This window comes from Rhamphochromis sp. 'chilingali' (genome assembly GCF_963969265.1).
Source record: "Rhamphochromis sp. 'chilingali' genome assembly, chromosome: 22".
Taxonomy (NCBI): Eukaryota; Metazoa; Chordata; class Actinopteri; order Cichliformes; family Cichlidae; genus Rhamphochromis; species Rhamphochromis sp. 'chilingali'.
Window position 1 is genome coordinate 15,582,772 of NC_137950.1, and position 22,656 is coordinate 15,605,427.

The 22,656-nt window shown below is 40.6% G+C and overlaps 1 protein-coding gene across 1 annotated transcript; it reads left to right on the top strand.

Annotated features, from left to right (window-relative positions):
• The first annotated feature begins 2,250 nt into the window (after positions 1–2,250).
• LOC308390292 (speckle-type POZ protein) lies at positions 2,251–22,656 on the top strand. The gene is made up of 10 exons (XM_080872093.1): positions 2,251–2,349; positions 11,853–12,053; positions 12,145–12,266; positions 13,722–13,873; positions 14,014–14,141; positions 14,227–14,404; positions 14,500–14,555; positions 18,471–18,593; positions 19,788–19,930; positions 21,806–22,656. Exons 2-10 carry the CDS (start codon positions 11,976–11,978, stop codon positions 21,948–21,950), a joined length of 1,125 nt encoding a protein of 374 aa, XP_080728219.1. The 5' UTR covers positions 2,251–2,349; positions 11,853–11,975; the 3' UTR covers positions 21,951–22,656.

A 22,656-nucleotide genomic window follows, 5' to 3' on the forward strand; every position in this document is an offset into this window, starting at 1 on the left:
CTTCCAGACCTTGGCAAAATGAGACATCAAAATAAGTTGTACTTTAATAAAGTTTGAACTGATTATCTTGGATAGTGCCATTGTTTAGAAATGGCTCCAAAATACCTTGCTAGCTTGTGTAAATCTACAGTTCATATTAAATCTTCAGTGAGCTACTTGTACTTTCCTATTGCTCTGAGTGTTGGACACTGTAAAACCTTAAGCAACACATAAAAGATTTAAGTGAGTGTATGTTTATATTTGAGCCTGTATTAGGGCTGGGCGATATGACCCAAAATTCATATCTCGATATTTTTTACCTAGATGGCGATATAAGATATATATCTCGATTTTTTTTTTAAAGCCATAAAGTAAGAACAAAAAGAGAGTTCTTAGTCAAAGCTGTGTCCCAGATGTCACACAGGCACTTTTATTAACATAGAGCAGATGTACATAAAATTTACTCAAAAATAAATTATGAGCATTTATTAAATAATAATGCTCCATAAATAAAAGAAAACAATGTTGTTTTTGTGCATAACAAAAAGCTCACAATTGTGCAGTCAAAATGTAAACTAAAAGACGCTGAGCACAATAACAAAGACAGATTTCACAGCTGCTCTGTTCCCAACTTCTACTCTGTGACTGACAGCATTGAGTTTGAAATCCTCTTCGTAACCACGTCTCTTAACAGGTGCCATTTATGGTCCTTATACACAGTAGGGTAATATTACGTTGAAGCACAGTACGTATCACTCCGCGAGGCTCCTCGGTAGCCGTAATGCTCTGACAGTCCATCAAGCGGTGCAGCTCCGTAGCTTACCAAAGTCGTACTAAAACATTTTTTGACAGATTGCTGAGCGCTGTGTACCACATAAAATCGGTTCGCAGCCATCAAGCACAACCAGAATTCATACATAAGGCGCGCTGTCAACTTTTGAGAAAATGAAAGGATTTTAGGCTGTGCAGCGCCTCTGGGCTGCATGGCGTTAGCGTGGTTAGCTCGTTAGCGTGGTTAGCTAGCTAACACGTTGACGGCGTCCAGCCCCACGCACGGGTCGATGCGCAGTAACTCATTAACGGAGATTTGCCGTGTCCGTCTTGTCGCTTCCTGCAGGTGAAGCGATGGGGGAGGAGGGGGAGTTGTATTCAGTGAAGGAGGGGCGAGGCCGAGTAACGTTGCGTAAAGACAAAAGTGGACGAAAGAGAGGCAAACTTGCGGCTCCACAAGTATAGCTTTAACGTAACATAGACTATATCGATATAAAAGATATTGTCACATCTTATATCTCGTATAAAAATATATCGATATTTTTTTAAAACTCGATATATCGCCCAGCTCCAGCCTGTATGTACAATGTTGACCCTGTGTCGATTAGAGAAAACTCAAAAGACTTAGAGACTTCCATCTGCCACTGAGGGTGCTTAAGAACTTCTACTCCTGCACCATTGAGAGCTTCCTGATGGGAAACATCTGCACCTGGTTTGGGAACAGCACCAAGCAGGACAGACAAGATCTGCAAAGAGTGGTGCACTCGGCTGAACGCATCATTCGATCAGAACTTCCTGACCTGCTGTCCATTTACACCAAGCGGTGAAAGACTAAAGCCAGGAAGATTATGATGGACCTCTACCATCCCAACAATGGACTCTTCTCACTGTTGAGGCCTGGGAAGCGCTTCTGCTCCCTTAAGGCCAAAATAGAAAGAATGAGGACGAGCTTCTTCCCCCAGGCTATTCGGACCCTGAACCAGGTGTAGGACTGGACTCTGCCACACGCATCACATCACCACACGCACTCTGGTTTTTTGCACACTTCTTATAATTAATAAGTTCTTCTTTCTTTTTTCTTTTTTATTCATAATTTATTTCATGAACTGTTATTTGCACATTTTTACTGTAAATTTCCAAGTTAAAACCTGTAAATTTTGTAGTAATCTGTAAATCTTACTGTCATTTAATGGTCGGGTATTGCACAGCAATAAGCATTTCACCACATGTTGTACTGTGTATGGCTGTGTGTGTTAATTCAGATAAAATTTGAATTTGAATTTGAAAATGGAATTAAACTTGTGCACCCAGAATACTTTTGTTGTTGTACAGTCATTACACCCCAGAAAAGAATAGTTCAAACAAATAATTAGGCTGAAAATAAATAAGCTGAAAATCACCGTGACATGATGATAAGTGTTTATGAACTTCAGACCACATTTATAGATGGATATATAGCAGTGGTTTGTGAAATTACTCCCAGACAGCAGGGTGTGCTATTTGTGAGACACTGCTATAGTGGTCCAGCTCAACAGCCAGCTAGCTAACAACAACACAAGACTCCGGCCAACTAGCGTTGTAATTAAATCCAACATTAAGGTGAGTCTAGCGGAAAATAAAAAGAAAGCCGTGAGATAGGGATTAAGGACTTAAAGAAACACGACAAAGGTAGTCGTGTAGCATTTTTAGCTGTAGTTTGCGCAGTTATTTCCCCGACCTTTTTGTTTGGCTTAGGTTAGCTGCTAAAGGCAAAGGGCTAACTAGCCAACTAGCTCTCCCCGCTTAAGCTGTGGTGCTATTGGTGCATTGTCTGGATTACCGGCAGGATTTATGTATTAATAGCTATGCCAGAGACTGTCACGTTTCTTTTTTATGACCACAATGGTCTGCATTCGTAATTAAAATGCGGTGCCATTTCAAAACGAAATACCGGTGTCGATTAGTGCACATTGTTAGCAGGTTAACTACCTGCTACTGTCACCGCCTACATTAAGTGAGTTTAACTTCCCGGCATGAACTAAATTAAAGTACAGGCTCTTCAACTTCAAAGAAATACTCAGAAAAATACCATGTTTAAACTTTGTGGTGTTGCATTCAATTAGATTTGGAATTCACAACTGGGCCTCCGTCATACTGTTTATTGGAGTCATTCACTCACTGCTCAGTCAGTGCAGGATGTTTTAACTCGAAAGGTTTATCCGTGGAAGTGCTCATGTGGTTATGACTTGTATTCCTGTAAAGTGTATAAACCATGCTGCTCACAAAGTGGTGAGGTGACCAGCTGTCAGGGATTATTGTTTGGGTGGAAATTGTGAGTCAAAGTTCACTGTGAACACTGATTGCCTTCTCGGTTTAGGCACAAAGTAATGAGTGAGTCAGGTCAGTGTAAACAAACAAAGTCTTAAACCAGTCGTGTTATTTATGTGTTTATCTCAAATCTAAAGGAGGACGTCTACATCTCTGATGCAGCTGTGCTGTATTTCTGGCAGGTAAACTGAGTTGTAAACTGTGGCTTTGAGAAACTTTGTTTTTAAGAAGCCGTTCCCCCCGCCAATCAAATAATTTATCAGAACATAGACTTGCAGCTCTATATTTAGGTGATGCTGAGTATTACTTGCAGTGCAGGGCTGTCTTGCAGCAGTTGCACTGATTCCAGCAATGCATTTCTTTTGCCAAATCAAAAACCTGCCGTGCAGCAGACTTGAAGTGGCCTTTAATCTGTTTTTTCCCTGAGCTCATCTTTTTTTTTTTTCACCCCCCCTATACTTAACTCAGTTGAGCTGAGTTCACCTTCAGTGGGATCACCCACTAAGAAAAATCCACTGCCTGTGAGCTTTCATTGCTATTTTGTTAAAAACGCATAGGTTGCAGAGTGACTGCTGCAGCTGAAATCTCAAATAGGTTTTCAACTTAATGCATATGATTGTGATTTTTGAGTCACAAGCATTGGCTTCATCCCTAGGAAGGGCTCAGTGATGGGTTTAAATTACTGCAATCAAAAGAACATTTTAATTAATATTTGGGTGATTTTTATTTAAAAAATTCAGACCACTCAGTCAGACCACTGACTGTTGTGTTAATGAATGGCATCTGTGCTACTTAATTTTCCCTTCTTACATAATAGACATGGTTGACATGTCAGGATTTGCGCTAAAGGGATGCACTCTGGGTTTATTAGCTCATTAAGATGTAGGGGATTATGTATTATTATGAGCACACTGACCCTAAATGCAGGTCTATGTTAACTTATTTCATTTCAGTTGAGTACTGTGTGGTTAGATAAATGTCTCCAAAGGATCATTTAGTTTTTGAGCTTCAAACCCCCCCCCAAAACTAAACCAATGTTTGATACAAAATTAAGCAAATTGAAAACAGTAATGCTACTCTGATACTCCCATGTGTCTTTGGAGGTTAAGACAATAAGTGTATCTGTTGGTAACAATATGAACCAGGTGACCAGTGATCTTAGCAATGCATTGAGGCCTGTCCTCCCTTTAACCCTCATGTACGTGGTGAAGCGAGCGGGGTTTTGCTCGGGAAGTACAGACAGGAGCCGAAACCTGGCTGCTAATGCTTTTTCGCCCTGTCAAATCCCCTTCAGTGTAATTGCGGGTCTGCGCAAAGTTGAGGATGAGAACGAGGCAAGCTGATCGCTGTAGCAAAATCAATAGTTCATACCTCTCCGAGATTGAGTTTTTAGGAAAGGAGGAGCACCGTGACCGAGGGCAGAATATGAAATCGCTCCCACAGAGGCCGAACACGCGCCCTGCAATCGATCCCCGGTCCCTGTACCAATTATAGTTTTAAGGTTTTCTGTGGCTTACTGCAGTCCTCAAAGACCAAAGCTTTGGAAACAGACATTGTGTTCACTGACACTTCGACAAGGCCTGCAATTTTTTTTTTCATCCCCCCCGTTGAAAATTGCTGTCTGAAATGCCTCCAAACCTCCAGTCTTTAATTTAGAGTAGAGATTGATTTGTCCTTTTTTTCGTCTTCTTTTTTTTAAAGTCAGGTGAGTAAAATGTCAGGAAACACATAACTGCCACAGTGTGTATTCCACATCTCCACAGGTTTTTATTTATTATTTTTATCACCTACAAATAAAACATGTCCAGTATACAGCAGGATCATTTGCATTAACTGCATTTGGTCTTATTTGAATAGGAAAAATATTACTAATAGTTTTTACTTGCCATTGAAAATGCAGCAACAGTTACACTTTTCTTACCATGATTTTAATCATTTATTTATTTTTATCGCATATCCACCTTCATTTGTTGGTGATGGACTCAGTCCTCCTTTGCATAGCGCTGCACAGATATACGGAGAGCTTGTTTCTGCTTGACTCGTTGCATTTCTCTTCCTTTGTCTCTAAAATATCCTGAAGGTGCTCTTTTGGATTCAAGTTAGACAACATACTTTTTGTCTTAGTTTTTGCCCCCCACCCCACTTGTGATTTTTGGCACTACGCTTTGGGTAGTTCCTCTTCTGACAGGCTTCTGCAGACTAGGAGTCATTCATTGTGCCGTCTATAAACACCTTAGCTCTCATGCAGTCACACATCCTCACAATCCCACATCCAGAGCTCCCAGTGTTGGGGGTTTGCTTTGATTGTGATAATTCTGGTCAGGCGCAAACCAAACATACTGGACCCCATCTGAGCTGAGCAAATTTACCGCAGTCTCAGCTGTCCTCTCAATATATACCAGGATCGTTTTTTGTGTTCGCAAAGTAATCGTGGAGTTTTGTGTTGAACTCAGATCCACTTTATAGTCTATGTCACCCTTTGCCAAGATTTGTTTTCCTATTATTTTCTTTTTATGTTGTGTAGTTACTCGGTGGGTTTTTGTAGCCAAAGCTGTCACGTTGGATGATGTCAGCAGCTCTGTGAAGTTTGGCCTTTTTTGTGTTTGAAAATTGAAAAGGCTTGACAAATTGGCAGGTTAATGGAGTTTTATTTCCTGTAACATCTCCCAGGCTTTGAATGTACTTTTGCAATCTGCTGTGTTTTGATTCCAGGTGTTATTATTGTAAGAGCCTTGCCCTACCTTTTGCTAAAATGATTGGACTGTATATTGCCAATATGATTATAGTTGTCTTACACAATACTGCTCTTTTTCTGCTTACATTTTTTTAAAGAAAAGACCTAAGCAAATGAATAATACTTTTTAATTTGCTTATGCCCCTTATGTTACCATTATAAATGGACAATATGGTGGTGGAGTGCTTAGCACGGTCTCCTCACAGCAAGAGAGCTCCTGGTTTGAACCCGCTTGCTAGCTGTAGCTTGTCTGTATGGATTTTGCCTGTTCCCACTTTACCTGCATGGGTTTTCTCCAGGTGCAATGGCCTCCTTCTACAGTACAAAGACACACATGTTAGGTCTTTCAATTTATTCTAAAACTAGGTGTAAACGTGAGTGTGACTGGTTGTCTATCTCTATGTGTGGGCCCTGTGATAGCCTTGAAAGCTGTTCAGGGTGCACCTTGCCTCTTGCCCAGTAACAGCTGATGAGACGCTACCTGAGTTGGATAAGCGGTTAAGATAGATGGGTGTAACGTCATAAAATAAAACCTTTCTGACAGTTTACTTGAAATGTATGAACACTTTGAATGTATGAGCCCATAACTAAACAACCAGAAGGAAAATGGTTAAGATAACTGGACTCTAAGCTGCAGTCAAGCACAACAGCATGCTTGAGCCAAAGCGATGTGAACGATAAGCTACAGCAAACTAAAGGAAACTGCATTCCTCCAGTAGGCGTTAACACATTGTTTTTGTCCCTGCCCTTACATCTAAAAGCTCTGCTGTACTTTTTTAAATATGTCAAAAATGTTAACATGGTTATTAGGGAATAACATACATTAGCCAGGTTAGCAGTTGTAGCATTTGTCTTTTAACATTAATTGCACAGGCTCAGTGGACTGCCAGAATGAGTTTTAGTACTTCCCCCTAACTGGTGATAAGTGTTTAGATTATCAGGTGTAAATTAAGCTGCATGAATTTATCACAAACCCTTTGACCTCTGTGAATGACATTTTAAAGTTACACTATATAAATGGAAATGATTCAGTATTTTCACACATCACAAATTTGTCACAAAGGACTTTATAATCTGCACAGCACGTGTCATCCTCTGTTCATAGGCCCTCCATTCAGAGATGGGAACACGCCACAAAAAATATTTGACAGGATACTGACAAAGACCAAAGAGACTGATGCAAGTTAGTATCAAGAGCTTTTTAACACCAAGTCCTAATGAAACAGCTTCATCTGAAATACAGCAAACCAGCTGCTGCATGCAACTTGCAGTGTACACTAAAACAACACGAAAACTTGCCAATTTCAAATAAGATAAAGCAACAAACCTTTTTAAAATAGGGTTGCAGCGTACTCCTTCTATTACTTGTCAGTGACAAATCTATAAAAATGTCTTAACTGTTAGGTGTGTTGGATGAACAATTCCTGCAGTAAATGCTGTCATATAGTGTGCTTCTATAACCTTCCTGACAGCAAAAGGCACTCTCTGTTTCAACTGCTGTGTGGCTTTAGTGCAAAGCTACAGCAGCAGATAACGTCCTGTTTAAATTAGCAGTAACTCTGTTGCCACGTTGACCAAAAAAGAAAATAATAATAATTAATTACATGCACATATAGCTTTATAGACTCGCTGTAGACTGAAGAAATGAGGATTGTCAGTTTTTGGGTTGAGCAATAATTGTTTTTAAAGAAAATAAACTCTAAGACCTGATAGGCTGATGAGTTCAGCTGTTTCGTTATGAGTGCACTACCCTAAATCTGTGTGTCTTGATTAAGAGGTCCTGCAGCTCTTGAAATGTGCAGAACGTAAAGTTTCCATACAGTGTGCATCTTCACCTCAGTCCACAAATCTATATTTGATTGCTCTCTCACACCTCAGTTTGATTTTCTTTTGTCTCCATCCAACCTGTTTTCATGGCAATTTATCTTGGTGAATAGTTCCTTGGACGGTGTTCCATCTTTCATTCGCTGCCTGTTTTTTCTATTTGGCCTCTCTATCACTTTAAGTTTAATTTTCTTTCTCTGTACTTTCTTCTGTGTCTCCATCTTGCCAGTTGCCACCGTCAAAAACATATGAAGTATCATACCCCAGGAGAAGACTGAATTTCAGCCAGCTGTCTTGACTGTCTGCATGCCTCAGTACATTGAGTTGCTGTCATGTGATTGACTGATTGGATATTTATGTTAATGAAAAGTTACATATTACAAAGCCTTAAGTATGCTGCTGTAGTAGAGCTGGGCGATAGAACGATAACGATATGTATCGCGATATAACTTTTACTCGATAGAGAAATTAAGCTATCGCGATAGACCTCGCCGCTCTTGTCCTCTTAAAAAAAAAAAAAAAAAAAAAAAAAAAAAGGTCAGCCAATCCAAATTAAGTAGCGCAGAGCCGAACCAATCACAGCCGCAGCGTCACGTCGCGTGACTTGTTACGTACAGCACAAGTGCCAAGCCGCACATGTGTTTGTTTGGGAAGCAGGCAGCGGGTAATGGAGCCAGCGCGTAATGGAGGAAATGAGTGTGCCGACTAGAAAAATCAACCGAGCGTGACCGAAGAGAAAACAGATGATGGTTCCAATGCCGGAGAGATTGTCGAACGGAAGAGCCATAGAAGTTCCGTAGTGTGAAGGTATTTCGGCTATTTCAAGTCTGACAAAAAACAGAGTAGCATGCACTGTAAATTGTGCCGAAAGCAAGTCTGGAAATACAATAAACTGGTGCATGCGTCACACTGTGCGCCACGTTATTGTTTCGGTGAAATGAATTTCTACAATACTGTTACTGTTAATTCTACTCTCTGCAGTGTTTAAATGCTTACATATACACACAGTTACTGTCCCTCCACACATACGACTCGGTTCTGCTTCTATGCCCCAGCTTTGTTTACTTTTTCCCACCGAGGCTTCTAGACTTCTGATTGGCCAACATTTCTGCACGGTTAGGAATCTAGCGCCACCTGCTGCTTTGGCATGTTCCTAGCAGCGTTTTCCTTCATTTCTGCCTTTATGTGTGGACGGGATTATTTTTTAAAACGAAAACGGAAAATCTCCGTTTTCAAAAATACCCGTGTACGTGTGGACGTAGCCTCAGTCTCTGACTGGAAGCGCTAATTCGTCATTCGGCTTTTGTCAGACTAAAGTAACTGTTAAAACTGTTTGAAAAGCTCAGCTATACAACAAGGAGAGATTGAGAATTTCCTTTTAGTTCTCAGTTTATTTGATATTGACAAAGGTTAGTCAGTTTTGTCTGTTCTTCTGTAAAACAAACTAAGATTTATTTTTAGAATTAATATTTTGTTTCTAAGTGGAATTGACAATTTAGTCTGTTTCGTTTGTTCTATTTTGAAACTTAAACGCTTTAGCGGCTGCCTTTTGTGTAGTTTGCAATATTTGCCTTTATTTATCTGAAAAAGTCTCATGTTCCTTAAGTACATCTACCCTGTTGAACTTATTATGGGAAATAAATATTTAAATAAAAACAAGCTGCTGATTATTTCACATTTTACTTGTGAGCAACGGCACATTTAAATCTTACAAATATAGTTATTTGGCTTATATCGTGATAGATATCGTTATCGCCTGAAATGAAAAAAACATATCGTGATATGAAAAAATCTCATATCGCCCAGCTCTATGCTGTAGTAATGAGCTCAGCTGATTTTAACCAAGGTTGCTAAGGAAACATGGATAGTCATGAATATCCATTGCAAATCAAATACTAAAGTTAGTCCTGAATCCAGTATTTAATTCCTTGAGCCTTGAAGAACTTTCACTGTTGGCATCTCACCTGCATTCGGTGTAATTATCAGAATCAGAAAGCTTGGCGGTCCCAACCTTCCCACTTGTTACACCAAGTTTTGGTCCCAAATTGAATTTATGGATGAAGACGTAAAAACATTAAAGGCTCCGCGTGTGAGACACCGGTAGAGACGGATGAACGGTTCAAGGACTGTTGAAATGGAAATAAGAAATGGGGGGGATGGAAACAGATTAACAGAGATTCGTGTTGTGTTAACACAACACCAATAAACCAGAGGCACTCGGAGGTAAACACTGCAAACACTGTCTGAAACCACAGAAAAGCTCCTCAAATGCGTTATAGATGCAAAGGCATACAGGGAAGGACTTGGTCCGCAGCAAAGGGCACGATATTTGGAAAAGTTGAGGTTTATTGGTGGTGCAGATCCAAACGAATTGACTCCTTCATTTGGATCAATGACGACCTGGAGAGTCTTCCGTCTATTGCATATCCTGATATCGTCAACTATCTGGTTTTCTCGCCAAGCCCATACACAGCAGAAGACCTTAAATCTTATAAAATTTGGAGGCCTATAACCAGATGGTGTGTGGATGGGTGAGGGAGATGCAGTATCAAGTCATCAGCGACAGTAACATCTTTAATCAACCAAACCTTAACTGTATGATATCATCCCTTACCAAAAAGTAGCATAGTTCGAGTATATTTTATTAAGTATGCTTAACTATAGAAAAAGAAATGAGCAGAACAAATTCGAATGTTGTCTAGATTTTTGCCTTGTAGATCCTGGTTTAGCTTCGCTAACCGCAACCGCCTCCTTTCCTCTAATAACTTTCGGCATTGTTCTCCCTGATTTGTAATAACTTTTGGCAGTCTATAAAACTGCAAATGTTTTTCACAGTCTGACCGATTGGTACAGCCATAAACACGGCAATAATTCACCATTTCCTTTCGTTCGACGTTTAGACTCTGTTTGATTGCGCGCGCTTTGTTTAACTCCAGTATCTCCAATATGGCGACTTCCAGTTTGATGACGCACCGTGAAAACCCACTATACAATTCTGTGTTTAGATGTGGGGAACTATTTTTTTGTGTTATATACCATATAACATCAACAAAACTAGATTGTTAGATCAAATTTCAAAGCTTTTTATAGCCCCGTTTGTCTTAATTTCCCACAAAATAAAAAAAAATAAACGGATATTTATTTAAATCTTTTAAAGGGCACCTACAAAAGAGGCGAACGGTTGTATTAAACTTTCCTTAAAGAGGGAAAATATTGCACTTGTTCTTTGTCTTTTCAGTTGTGGATTGATATTTGACTTGTAGGTTTTTATTGATGTTTAGATTACAATAGAGACATGAAGCAGTCAGGCCCCTGTGCCTTATGGTTGACACCACCTTTTTACTAGGAGAAATGGGGAGTTTGGAGTTAAGCTTTGGACTCTTTGTTGTCTTCCAAACTTCCTCAAGCTGTTCCCGGGCAGCTTTGGGAGTGTGTGAATGTCAGGGCAGAAAGGCTTCTCATGAGAATCTTGGATTAAAACAAGATAATCAATATAAACACTTTAATGTTGTGGCTTATTTGTGTGTAAGGAATGAAGTCTGTTCTCTCTCTGTGTGTGTGTGTGTGTGTGTGTGTACTGATCTGCATGGCGCTTCTGTGTGACTTTAAGTTAATTAGGGAGCGTGGCCAGTGGGTCCAAATTCCTAGCACAGTCCTAGGAGACGGCTTGTTTATTTACAGTTCATTTTTGAGACTTAATTGCAGCTGCAGCAGTTATTGATCTTAGAACAGGCATGGTGCCATCGATCTCCTGCTGTCCTCCAGTGGGTCAGGGACAATTCATCTAACTCCAAGCCAACAAACCTCAGTATTGTGCAGCAGGGGCCACACGAATGAAATGATATTCGGTCTCACCTAGATTAATGAAAGATCCAGCGCCAGTGTCCTGTCTCTGTGAACACTGTATGGCTTAAACTGTTCCAGGGAATAACTTCAAATTTGGCTCAAATGTTCAGGCTAAGGTCGAGGTCACTTGCAAACTTTTACTTAAACTCAAGGATAGCTTGATCAGAAATTCAAGGTCCCTGCAACCTCCCTTTTTATTTTTTATTTTTTTTATCCACAACTCATGAATTCATGCACTAGTCTCTACAGTCTGGATATAAACTGCAGCTCAAGTGGTTGATGGAGGCATCACAGTAAAATGTTTTTTTGGTTTTTTTTTTTTGTACAGTGTGTGAGTGAAACTTAAACATTTGTATGGTTCAGACTAATTCATCACATTCTCTGCCTGCAGGGGGCAAACAGCTTCCATGTGACACGCACCGATGCAGATGGACGTCTGGGCTGAACACTGACGAGTGGAAGTGACAGATTCCTCTTCCTCACCCTCTTGCCCCAAACATCTGTCACACTGGCAATGTCAAGAGTCCCGAGTCCCCCTCCCCCTGCGGAAATGTCCAGCGGGCCTGTGGCCGAGAGCTGGTGCTACACTCAGGTGAAATGACTCTTGTTTCAGGCTCGCTGTCTGATTGAACCTCGGATTAATGAATCTAAGCCTTTTCTGAATGTATTCTTCCTTTTAACAGATCAAAGTGGTGAAGTTCTCTTACATGTGGACCATCAATAACTTCAGCTTCTGTCGTGAGGAGATGGGGGAAGTCATCAAGAGCTCCACCTTCTCTTCTGGGGCCAATGACAAGCTGAAATGGTGCGTCAGAATGAGGGCTGCTTTGTTGCAAACATTTGGATAATCCCGCTCAGACTGACACACACAGATGTAATAATCTGTCTGATGGAAGGCCTTTCAAGCTGTTTACAAACAGTCAAGCAAACTGCTCAAATATCATTTCAGTTAGAGCCATCCAAGCTCTAAGCTCTCAGAAATCTCTCACTGTGGATTCTCATGGAAATCCAAAAAAGCGTGGCTAACATTTCCTTATGTAGCATCCTAGCTTTAATCAGATTTCTTTTTAAAATCTCTTAATCTGTACAAACGTAACATAAATGTAGATTTATAACACAGGTTTAGCCTGATTTAGCCTTAATGAATGACCTCTAGTACAACTTCAATAAAAGAGCCTTATACACCAAAACAAAGAAATCATTAAACTTTCCTGGTGTGCAACTTCTGCACTTTCCTTGCACAGCATAATAGTCTGGTTAGTAGAGCAGGGCGATATGACCAAAAATATTTATCACGATATACATTTGAAAATTTGCGATAACGATATAACTGGCGATATAATTGACACTAGACAAAATGCTTTACAACTCCACAACTTTGATGGGGGTTTTTGCACTAATAATGTATTTTCACTTAAACAAGCAGCTGTTTTTTATGTGCATTAAAGTTATATAAAAATTTAACAGTGCAACTGCAAATTCATTGCTGACAGTTTAACCAAAAGGCGTTTCCAGTGGAAATTGGCCGACATATCCTGAGCACAACCATGTATAAAATCCACAAAACTTAAAAAGAGTTTATACACACACACAATACGGTAATATTATGTTGAAGCGCAGTACGTATCACTCTGCGAGGCTCCTGCCTGCCGAGGGAGCAGCCGTAATGCTCCGACAATCCATCAAGCGGTGTAGCAAAGTCGTTCTAAAACATTTGACAGATTTTTGAGCGTGTATCACATAAAATTGTTTCGAGGTCAGTAAACACAACCAGAGTTCATACATAAGGCACACGGGATTATGAGGGGCACTGTCGATTTTCAGAAAAATCAAAGGATTAATTTTAAGTGTGCCGTATTTTCCAAACAACACTGTAATAACGACGGCCCGCTAGCATGCTCTACCAAAAATAGTGTTTTGTTGTGTATCTGACGAACGAAAGCTAAACCAGTTCCACACCACTGTCGTTGCAGCATTTTTACAAACCAATTCTGGTTCATCTGTTTCATTCAACGATCCGCTTTTGCTCTTCTCATTCTGCGTCGCCGCCATGTGCGTATGTAAACAAAGGCACTGCGCATGCGCGTTTTACCCATATTCTATCGCGATATTTCATTTTCCTATCGTTGCCCAAAATTACACCACTATTACCGTGAACGGTATAATATAGCCCAGTCCTACTGGTTAGGAATGACACATACTAATAAGGGTTAATACATTTTTACATTGACCTTCTTGTTGAATCTTCTGTCCCCATCAGGTGTTTGCGGGTGAATCCCAAGGGCCTGGATGAGGAGAGCAAAGATTACCTGTCCCTCTACCTGCTGCTGGTCAGCTGTCCAAAAGCCGAGGTGCGTGCCAAGTTCAAGTTCTCTATCCTCAACGCCAAGGGAGAGGAGACCAAAGCCATGGGTGAGTACAGAATATTCAGTGAAACAGACACATTTTCAGATTTTGTAGGCGTTAATAATTTTTCTGCATTGAGCTTTTGTAAAATAGTTTCTTCTTAGACTTTCCTTATCGTGGCTTCTCTGTGTCTGCTCTGTCTGCAGAAAGCCAGAGGGCGTATCGTTTTGTCCAGGGGAAGGATTGGGGTTTTAAAAAGTTCATCCGGAGAGATTTCCTCCTAGATGAGGCCAACGGCCTTCTACCTGATGACAAGCTCACGCTCTTCTGTGAGGTACGTGGCTACATTTTGCTGTTGCCTTTTCTTTCTGACCTTGCATTTTTGACGCATTGCATTTCATTACATTTGTCCCCTTGAGGTGAGTGTGGTGCAGGACTCTGTCAACATTTCTGGTCAGAACACCATGAACATGGTAAAGGTACCCGACTGCCGGCTAGCAGACGAGCTGGGCGGCCTGTGGGAGAACTCACGTTTCACAGACTGCTCCCTGTGTGTGGCTGGCCAGGAGTTTCAAGCACATAAAGCCATCCTAGCAGGTACAAGCGTCTTCTTCATGTTTATATATTGAAATTTATTCAAGTTTTTGCTAATTAGCGCCATGACTGCAAGTTGTTCTCTTCCTGTTTCCTAGCACGTTCCCCAGTATTCAGCGCCATGTTTGAGCACGAGATGGAAGAGAGCAAAAAGGTAAACCCAAGGTCCCAAAGCTTTTTTTTTTTTTTTTTTTTTTTTAAATCCTCAGATTTTCACTGCCGTGATGTGAGGTTAAAACGAGTGAAGGATTGCGTGCTGTCAAATGGCTGCAGCACAGAGCCGTTTGGTGAAACTGAATGATAGCACAGCTGAAATGCAATTGTCCTGCCGATCTTGGGGGTCAGGATTCATCCTTCACTGACAAAGCTGCAGATGCACAGAATAGCTTTTTTTTTTTTTTTTTTTTTCCATTTTTGCACAGGTGAGTGTAAGAAGTGAGATTGCAGGAGTGGTTGGGATAAAATGGCCTTTATGAATTTATTAAATTACAGATAATACTGAATTCAGCCAAACTGAACCCTTTCAGTAATTTAACCACAAATGCCTATGGGTATTATTAAGTGACTGCTAATGTAGGTATAAATAATGGATCACACTAGGCTGATATGCATGACAGTCTCACACTTACTTGATGAATATGCAAGTGCACTCCAAATATTTCAATAAAAAATGTTCTCTTGCTCATGTAAAGCTGCTTAATTACTGATTTCTGCATCTCAGCAGTATAAATAATTTTTATTAAGAATGAGGTCATTGTTTTTGACCCAGTGTGCTGATCTTCTCCTGGACCTGTGCCCCTCTGAGCAGCTACATGTTAGACGCATAGTGGACTGTGACTGTGTTTAAACTAGAGCTGGGCGATATGAGATTTTTTCATATCACGATATGTTTTTTTCATTTCAGGCGATAACGATATCTATCACGATATAAGCCAAATAACTATATTTGTAAGATTTAAATGTGCCGTTGCTCACAAGTAAAATGTGAAATAATCAGCAGCTTGTTTTTATTTAAATATTTATTTCCCATAATAAGTTCAACAGGGTAGATGTACTTAAGGAACATGAGACTTTTTCAGATAAATAAAGGCAAATATTGCAAACTACACAAAAGGCAGCCGCTAAAGCGTTTAAGTTTCAAAATAGGACAAACGAAACAGACTAAATTGTCAATTCCACTTAGAAACAAAATATTAATTCTAAAAATAAATCTTAGTTTGTTTTACAGAAGAACAGACAAAACTGACTAACTTTTGTCAATATCAAATAAACTGAGAACTAAAAGGAAATTCTCAATCTCTCCTTGTTGTATAGCTGAGCTTTTCAAACAGTTTTAACAGTTACTTTAGTCTGACAAAAGCCGAATGACGAATTAGCGCTTCCAGTCAGAGACTGAGGCTACGTCCACGCGTACACGGGTATTTTTGAAAACGGAGATTTTCCGTTTTCGTTTTAAAAAATAATCCCGTCCACACATAAAGGCAGAAATGAAGGAAAACGCTGCTATGAACATGCCAAAGCAGCAGGTGGCGCTAGATTCCTAACCGTGCAGAAATGTTGGCCAATCAGAAGTCTAGAAGCCTCGGTAGGAAAAAGTAAACAAAGCTGCGGCATAGAAGCAGAACCGAGTCGTATGTGTGGAGGGACAGTAACTGTGTGTATATGTAAGCATTTAAACACTGCAGAGAGTAGAATTAACAGTAACAGTATTGTAGAAATTCATTTCACCGAAACAATAACGTGGCGCACAGTGTGACGCATGCACCAGTTCATTGTATTTCCAGACTTGCTTTCGGCACAATTTACAGTGCACGCTACTCTGTTTTTTGTCAGACTTGAAATAGCCGAAATACCTTCACACTACGGAACTTCTTTGGCTCTTCCGTTCGACAATCTCTCCGGCATTGGAACCATCATCTGTTTTCTCTTCAGTCACGCTCGGTTGATTTTTCTAGTCGTTAGGGCTGGGCGATATGACCCAAAATTCATATCTCGATATTTTTTACCTAGATGGCGATATAAGATATATATCTCGATTTTTTTTTTTTTTAAAGCCATAAAGTAAGAACAAAAAGAGAGTTCTTAGTCAAAGCTGTGTCCCAGATGTCACACAGGCACTTTTATTAACATAGAGCATAGATGTACATAAAATTTACTCAAAAATAAATTATGAGCATTTATTAAATAATAATGCTCCATAAATAAAAGAAAACAATGTTGTTTTTGTGCATAACAAAAAGCTCACAATTGTGCAGTCAAAATGTAAACTAAAAGACGCTGAGCACAATAACAAAGACAGATTTCACAGCTGCTCTGTTCCCAACTTCTACTCTGTGACTGACAGCATTGAGTTTGAAATCCGCTTCGTAACCACGTCTCTTAACAGGTGCCATTTATGGTCCTTATACACAGTAGGGTAATATTACGTTGAAGCACAGTACGTATCACTCCGCGAGGCTCCTCGGTAGCCGTAATGCTCTGACAGTCCATCAAGCGGTGCAGCTCCGTAGCTTACCAAAGTCGTACTAAAACATTTTTTGACAGATTGCTGAGCGCTGTGTACCACATAAAATCGGTTCGCAGCCATCAAGCACAACCAGAATTCATACATAAGGCGCGCTGTCAACTTTTGAGAAAATGAAAGGATTTTAGGCTGTGCAGCGCCTCTGGGCTGCATGGCGTTAGCGTGGTTAGCTCGTTAGCGTGGTTAGCTAGCTAACACGTTGACGGCGTCCAGCCCCACGCACGGGTCGATGCGCAGTAACTCATTAACGGAGATTTGCCGTGTCTGTCTTGTCGCTTCCTGCAGGTGAAGCGATGGGGGAGGAGGGGGAGTTGTATTCAGTGAAGGAGGGGCGAGGCCGAGTAACGTTGCGTAAAGACAAAAGTGGACGAAAGAGAGGCAAACTTGCGGCTCCACAAGTATAATTATAACGTAACATAGACTATATCGATATAAAAGATATTGTCACATCTTATATCTCGTATAAAAATATATCGATATTTTTTTAAAACTCGATATATCGCCCAGCTCTACTAGTCGGCACACTCATTTCCTCCATTACCCGCTGGCTGCTTCCCAAACAAACACACGTGCGGCTTGGCACTTGTGCTGTACGTAACAAGTCACGCGACGTGACGCTGCGGCTGTGATTGGTTCGGCTCTGCGCTACTTAGTTTGGATTGGCTGTTCTTTTTTTTCTTTTTCTTTTTTTAAGAGGACAAGAGCGGCGAGGTCTATCGCGATAGCTTAATTTCTCTATCGAGTAAAAGTTATATCGCGATACATATCGTTATCGTTCTATCTCCCAGCTCTAGTTTAAACTAGATAAGCAGATAAATGATGCCATTAAATGTTTTTTGTTTTGTTTTTTTACCACTTGAGGCTTTTATACGAGATCAAATCTGCTTTATTTCTAAATGTTTTTGAGCATCCTTTAACACAGTGTGTCTGGAGAACTGTAATGGGCTTTATGTTGGCCTTAGTAACGCTTCCTGTGATCACAGTTAGTTCAAAATACCACAGGTTCATTTCCTCTGTCTTGGTTTCCCTCCACTGGCTCTACGTTCATTTTTAAGATTCATTTTAAGATTTTATTATTTCTTTTTAAAACCTCTTAATGGATCAGCACCACTATATATATTTTTGCACGTGACCTGCTGAACTACATGTTCCTTGAGGTCGCTGAGGACCGGCTGAAAGTCCCAGAAACCTGTCTGAAAACCAGGGGTCAAGCTTCATCAGCTATCATCCCCAAATTATGGAATTATTTCCCTGTACATCTTTGCCTGTTTTCAAAAACGCATCTTAAAACTCATTTTTATTCCTTGGCTTTTAACTCGAGGAATAAAAAAAAATGAGAAAGTGTGTTCTTACCCTCGTTTATTATTGTTTTATTGTTCTGTGGTGCTTTCGTGCTTTGTAACTCTTGGTTTTTAAAAAGTGCTTTATAAATAAAATCAGGTTGGATTTAAATTTTTCTGGTGTGATACAAATGTGCTGTTGAAGTGCAGTTAAAGCTCATGTCATCGATGCTTCATTCAGTCTCCATCCCTTGTGTCTTGTCAGAATCGTGTGGAGATCAACGATGTGGAGCCCGAGGTTTTCAAAGAGATGATGTGCTTCATTTACACAGACAAGGCTCCAAACCTGGACAAAATGGCAGATGACTTGCTTGCAGCAGCTGATAAGGTAATATAAGAGTGGGAAGCTGCTACCCGACACTCTGTGGATGTGGGAAAGCCTGTTGCCTGTTTGTAACATGGCCACATACTCAGGATTTCTACAGTTTGAGGCACCTGCACGTTGAGGCCACAGAGCTCGTGCGTGACTAGTGTTGCTGTTGGCTTTCTGTGAACATGAATGGGATAAAATAAAATTACAAATGACTGAATTGATAAAACTCAAATACAACGAGCCATTTTCTGGGGTTTTTAAGGCTCGGAAAAAATTTGATTTACCTGCCATTGGGGAGTAACCTGGTGTTCAGTGTCTTTCCCAAGGGCACCTTAACATGTGGGGATTGAACTGTCAACCGGTGCAATTAGTGGACAATGGAGGAATTTGAGCCCACTGAGCATGTGTATGAGAGACCTTTTGAATCAAGCCCACAGAGAGCTTGGATCGAATTCTGTTAAGAAAAAAAAATCATTCGGGGGGGTTGTGACCCTCAGAAAAACTGCATTCATCAATTCACCCCACCTGCTTCTGCAGTGACTGTGGCTATAAAACAAAAGGGCTTTTTTACAGAGTGTGCGTCACATGACCAGTGCAGAAGTTACTGTAATGAGGTTTGGATGCTACCACACAGCTCAGCACTGTTTCTGAGGGCTCTCTGTCAGTTTTTGGAGAATAATGAACAACTACACATGAAATGTTTCATCTAACATGTTTTTTCCCTCCTTTCTTCTCTTGATAATCTAGTGCAGACAAAACCTTATACAACTACAGAGCTTATAGACTGTAATTAGTCCTAAGTATATTTTGCAGAGCGAGCTTTCAGAAATCCCTTGAGGTAAAGATAATTAGTTGCATTAATGCATGGCATGATACAAGTGTACCCAGTAAACCTTTTCCCAGTAAGACTTTATGATTTCAGTGAACAGTTGGATGATTTAACGCTGATCTCACTCCTCCATGACACCAAATGTGGAGCTGGCTTTGAGACAGTTTCCCTCAGAGGTCGAGCATTGAAATGTTTATATCCTACTCTCCTATTTATCTCTTTAAAACATAATATATTTTATAGATCAGACCCCACTGACAACAAGACGAAACGAAGCTTTGTGTTTGAACACTGGAATGGTCAACTGTGACAGCAGAGACCACATAGATACTGATGGAGAAGAGGAAACTGCCAATCTTCTTGTATCCACTCTTTTACAGTATGCTCTGGAGAGACTGAAGGTCATGTGTGAGGACGCGCTGTGCACTAGCCTGTCTGTGGAAAACGCTGCTGAGATCCTGATCCTCGCTGACCTGCACAGCGCCGACCAGCTCAAAACGCAGGCCGTCGACTTCATTAACTAGTAAGTTGAAGAAAAAAGAGCTCATCGTCACATGCAATAGGGTTTCCAACACCTTTTTCACGCACTCGCAGGTCCTCCACATCCACTGTACATCCTGTCTCTGTCATGTCAGTATGGTTCTTGTCGTTCTTCTTTATCTTGGAATCATTACAGGTAGTACCTGAGCTCGCCTCATCTCTTGATGGCTCTGTGCCAGTTAGTGATTTTAATTTCACATATGCCCCCGTGGAGTGGTCTGCCTGATATTATTAAACCCTGCCATGGCTTTCATAGGGATCGGGGCAACCTGACTGCTCACTAGTCTGTTGTCACCTCCTCTGTTGACTGAAAGTGTGATATTAACACACGTCTGTGCTGATGGTGGGCTCAGATATTACTATTATCTTTCTTTCTTTTTTGTTAATGTAGGGCCGGGCGATGTGGCTCGACAAAACATGATTTAACAACATTTCTGCTAACATAATATAATATAATTATATCTTTTCAATATGGACTTCTTTGTCCCCAAAACATTTTTCCATCAGAAGGATTCAAACTCGCTGTGTATCCATAGAAGCATAAATGAAGGGAGGATGTTGTATGATTGAGGAACTGCATTAGCATGTGATTCCGCTTAACTGCTACTATGTGTCCATTTAATTGTTATTTATCGGGCAAAATGGGAGAATGAAAGAGTTTCAGTTTGTGGTACAAAAGAAAAACTGAGTCTGCTTTTGAATAGGAGACAACAGAATGAAGTGTATGGAAGCAAACGGCTAGTTCTGTGACCGTCAGGGCTATAGTCTGTATGTACAGGTGTGGTCAGATGTTTCCACAAGCCTATGTAATGGTGTTCCCAAAGCTCCGACCTCAACCCTGTTGAAAATTTGTGAGCTAAGCTTAAGAGCTGGGTTTATGCCATGAAACTACTCTGCCAAGACGATTCAGGCTGAATCATGCCAGAAGTTTGTTGATGGTTACCAAAAGGTGCAACTTGCTAAGGGACATTTAACCAAATATTAGTAGAAGGTATGTATATATTTGAGGCTGTATGTGTTATTTTCACCCTGTGTGGATTAGAAAAATCCAAAATTAAAATTTGTGCACCCATCTCTCTTTTTTTTTTTTCTTTTTTTTTTAAGGCATAAAAGATGAGAACGAAATCATTAAAAATCATAAAATTACCATTACGTTTACACTATGTTTACCTTTAACTGAAAGTGTAACAGTCTGTTGGGAAAATGCCCATCGCTTCCCTTGATCTGTGACCTCTGTGAACACTTCACTGATGACTTTGTGCTCTCGCTACTTTCAGGTAATAATGAATAAAAAGTATATTAGAAAAAAAAAATTGTCACTATAATCTCAGTCATGATGTGGGATTACACCGGTTTAGGCTTCCAACTCTCCCTTAAGCTTTAGTTGAACTCCTGATTCTGGCTCCTACTTTAAGGATAAACTTTTAACTGGAAATGGAGATTTTGTATCTTTTGAGCACTATTGTAAACCAGCAGCTGGAGTCACCACAGCCCAGCAGTCATTCCTGTTATCATTCTTTGAAGTCTGAAGGCACAGTAATTGGAGTAATTGGAGCATTGTTGTGTAAATTTTCCACAAAGTCTGCATGATAACTAAAAATTGGCAAAGCCACACGCTCACCATCTGACAGGGAAATTTCAGTCAATCAGCCTCAAGCGGACCTTGGCAGAAGTATAACACCTGTAAAATGGTTTCACGCAGTCTGTACTATTCACAGGAAAATTGGATCCAAACAATCTGCCATTATTTAGGATTTCCAGGTTGCCTGTCTGTACATTTGTTATGCATGTGTTTACTTAAGGAAAACTTGATTTGTAATCTTTTTTTATTTTCTTCCTTTCTCATCTCATCCACCAGCCATGCTGCAGAGGTGATGGAGACAGCAGGCTGGAAGTCCATGGTGGCGTCTCATCCGCACCTGGTGGCTGAAGCGTATCGCTCCCTGGCTTCTGCTCAGTGCCCTTTCCTCGGACCCCCACGCAAACGCCTCAAACAGTCCTAACAGTCCCACAGGAAGGCATCCACACACACTCATACAAACTCACACCTTTGCACATACATGCACTCACAAAAACACACAGATCCCCCCCCAACCCTCAAACACACAGGGACAACCTTTCCCCCTTGCTGTTACCTACTACACTACCTACAGCCTCTCCCCAAATCTCCCCCTTCTGCCCCATCCAGAACCTGCTGTATTTAGTCTCTTCTAAAGATGGAGGGAAGGAGGAGGAAGAGAGGGAGAAGTGGGATTGTTAAGTGGATGTTTTGTTGTTTACAAAGGAAAAAGAAAAACCCACAGCACCCTCTCCTTTCTCCTCGGCTCTGGTTTAGTGAGGTCTCTTTTCCGTGAATAAATCCAAAATCCTTGGTAGTTCCTACTTTGGAATCTGTTCAGGAGGAAGAACTGGACACATGAACCCAACAAGAGCCAACCGTTTTTGAAACTTGGAGGCTTGAAGGACTATTGCAGATAAGGTCTTTTAAGTGTCTATTTTATCACATGGCTTCTTTTTTTGCTCTGTTCTTAGTGTTTGGAGTAGAGCTGTGAGAGAAGCCCAAAAACTAAAGGACACGTGGGCCTGTGAGGGACTAAAGAAGATGAAATGGGCCTTTCAAACTAGAAGACCCCAAGAAAGACAACCAAGGGCTAGTCAAAAAAACAAAAAAGAAGCAGCAAGAGCAGATATGGGCCTAAAATCATCAAA

What these genes read in the sequence shown, in the direction of transcription:
- LOC308390292 (XM_080872093.1), top strand. Translation starts at nt 11,976, where the DNA reads ATGTCAAGAGTCCCGAGTCCCCCTCCCCCTGCGGAAATGTCCAGCGGG. An exon ending in AGCTCACGCTCTTCTGTGAG is followed by an intron (nt 14,142 to 14,226) that starts GTACGTGGCTAC and finishes TGTCCCCTTGAG; the next exon opens with GTGAGTGTGGTGCAGGACTC. An exon ending in ACATAAAGCCATCCTAGCAG is followed by an intron (nt 14,405 to 14,499) that starts GTACAAGCGTCT and finishes CCTGTTTCCTAG; the next exon opens with CACGTTCCCCAGTATTCAGC.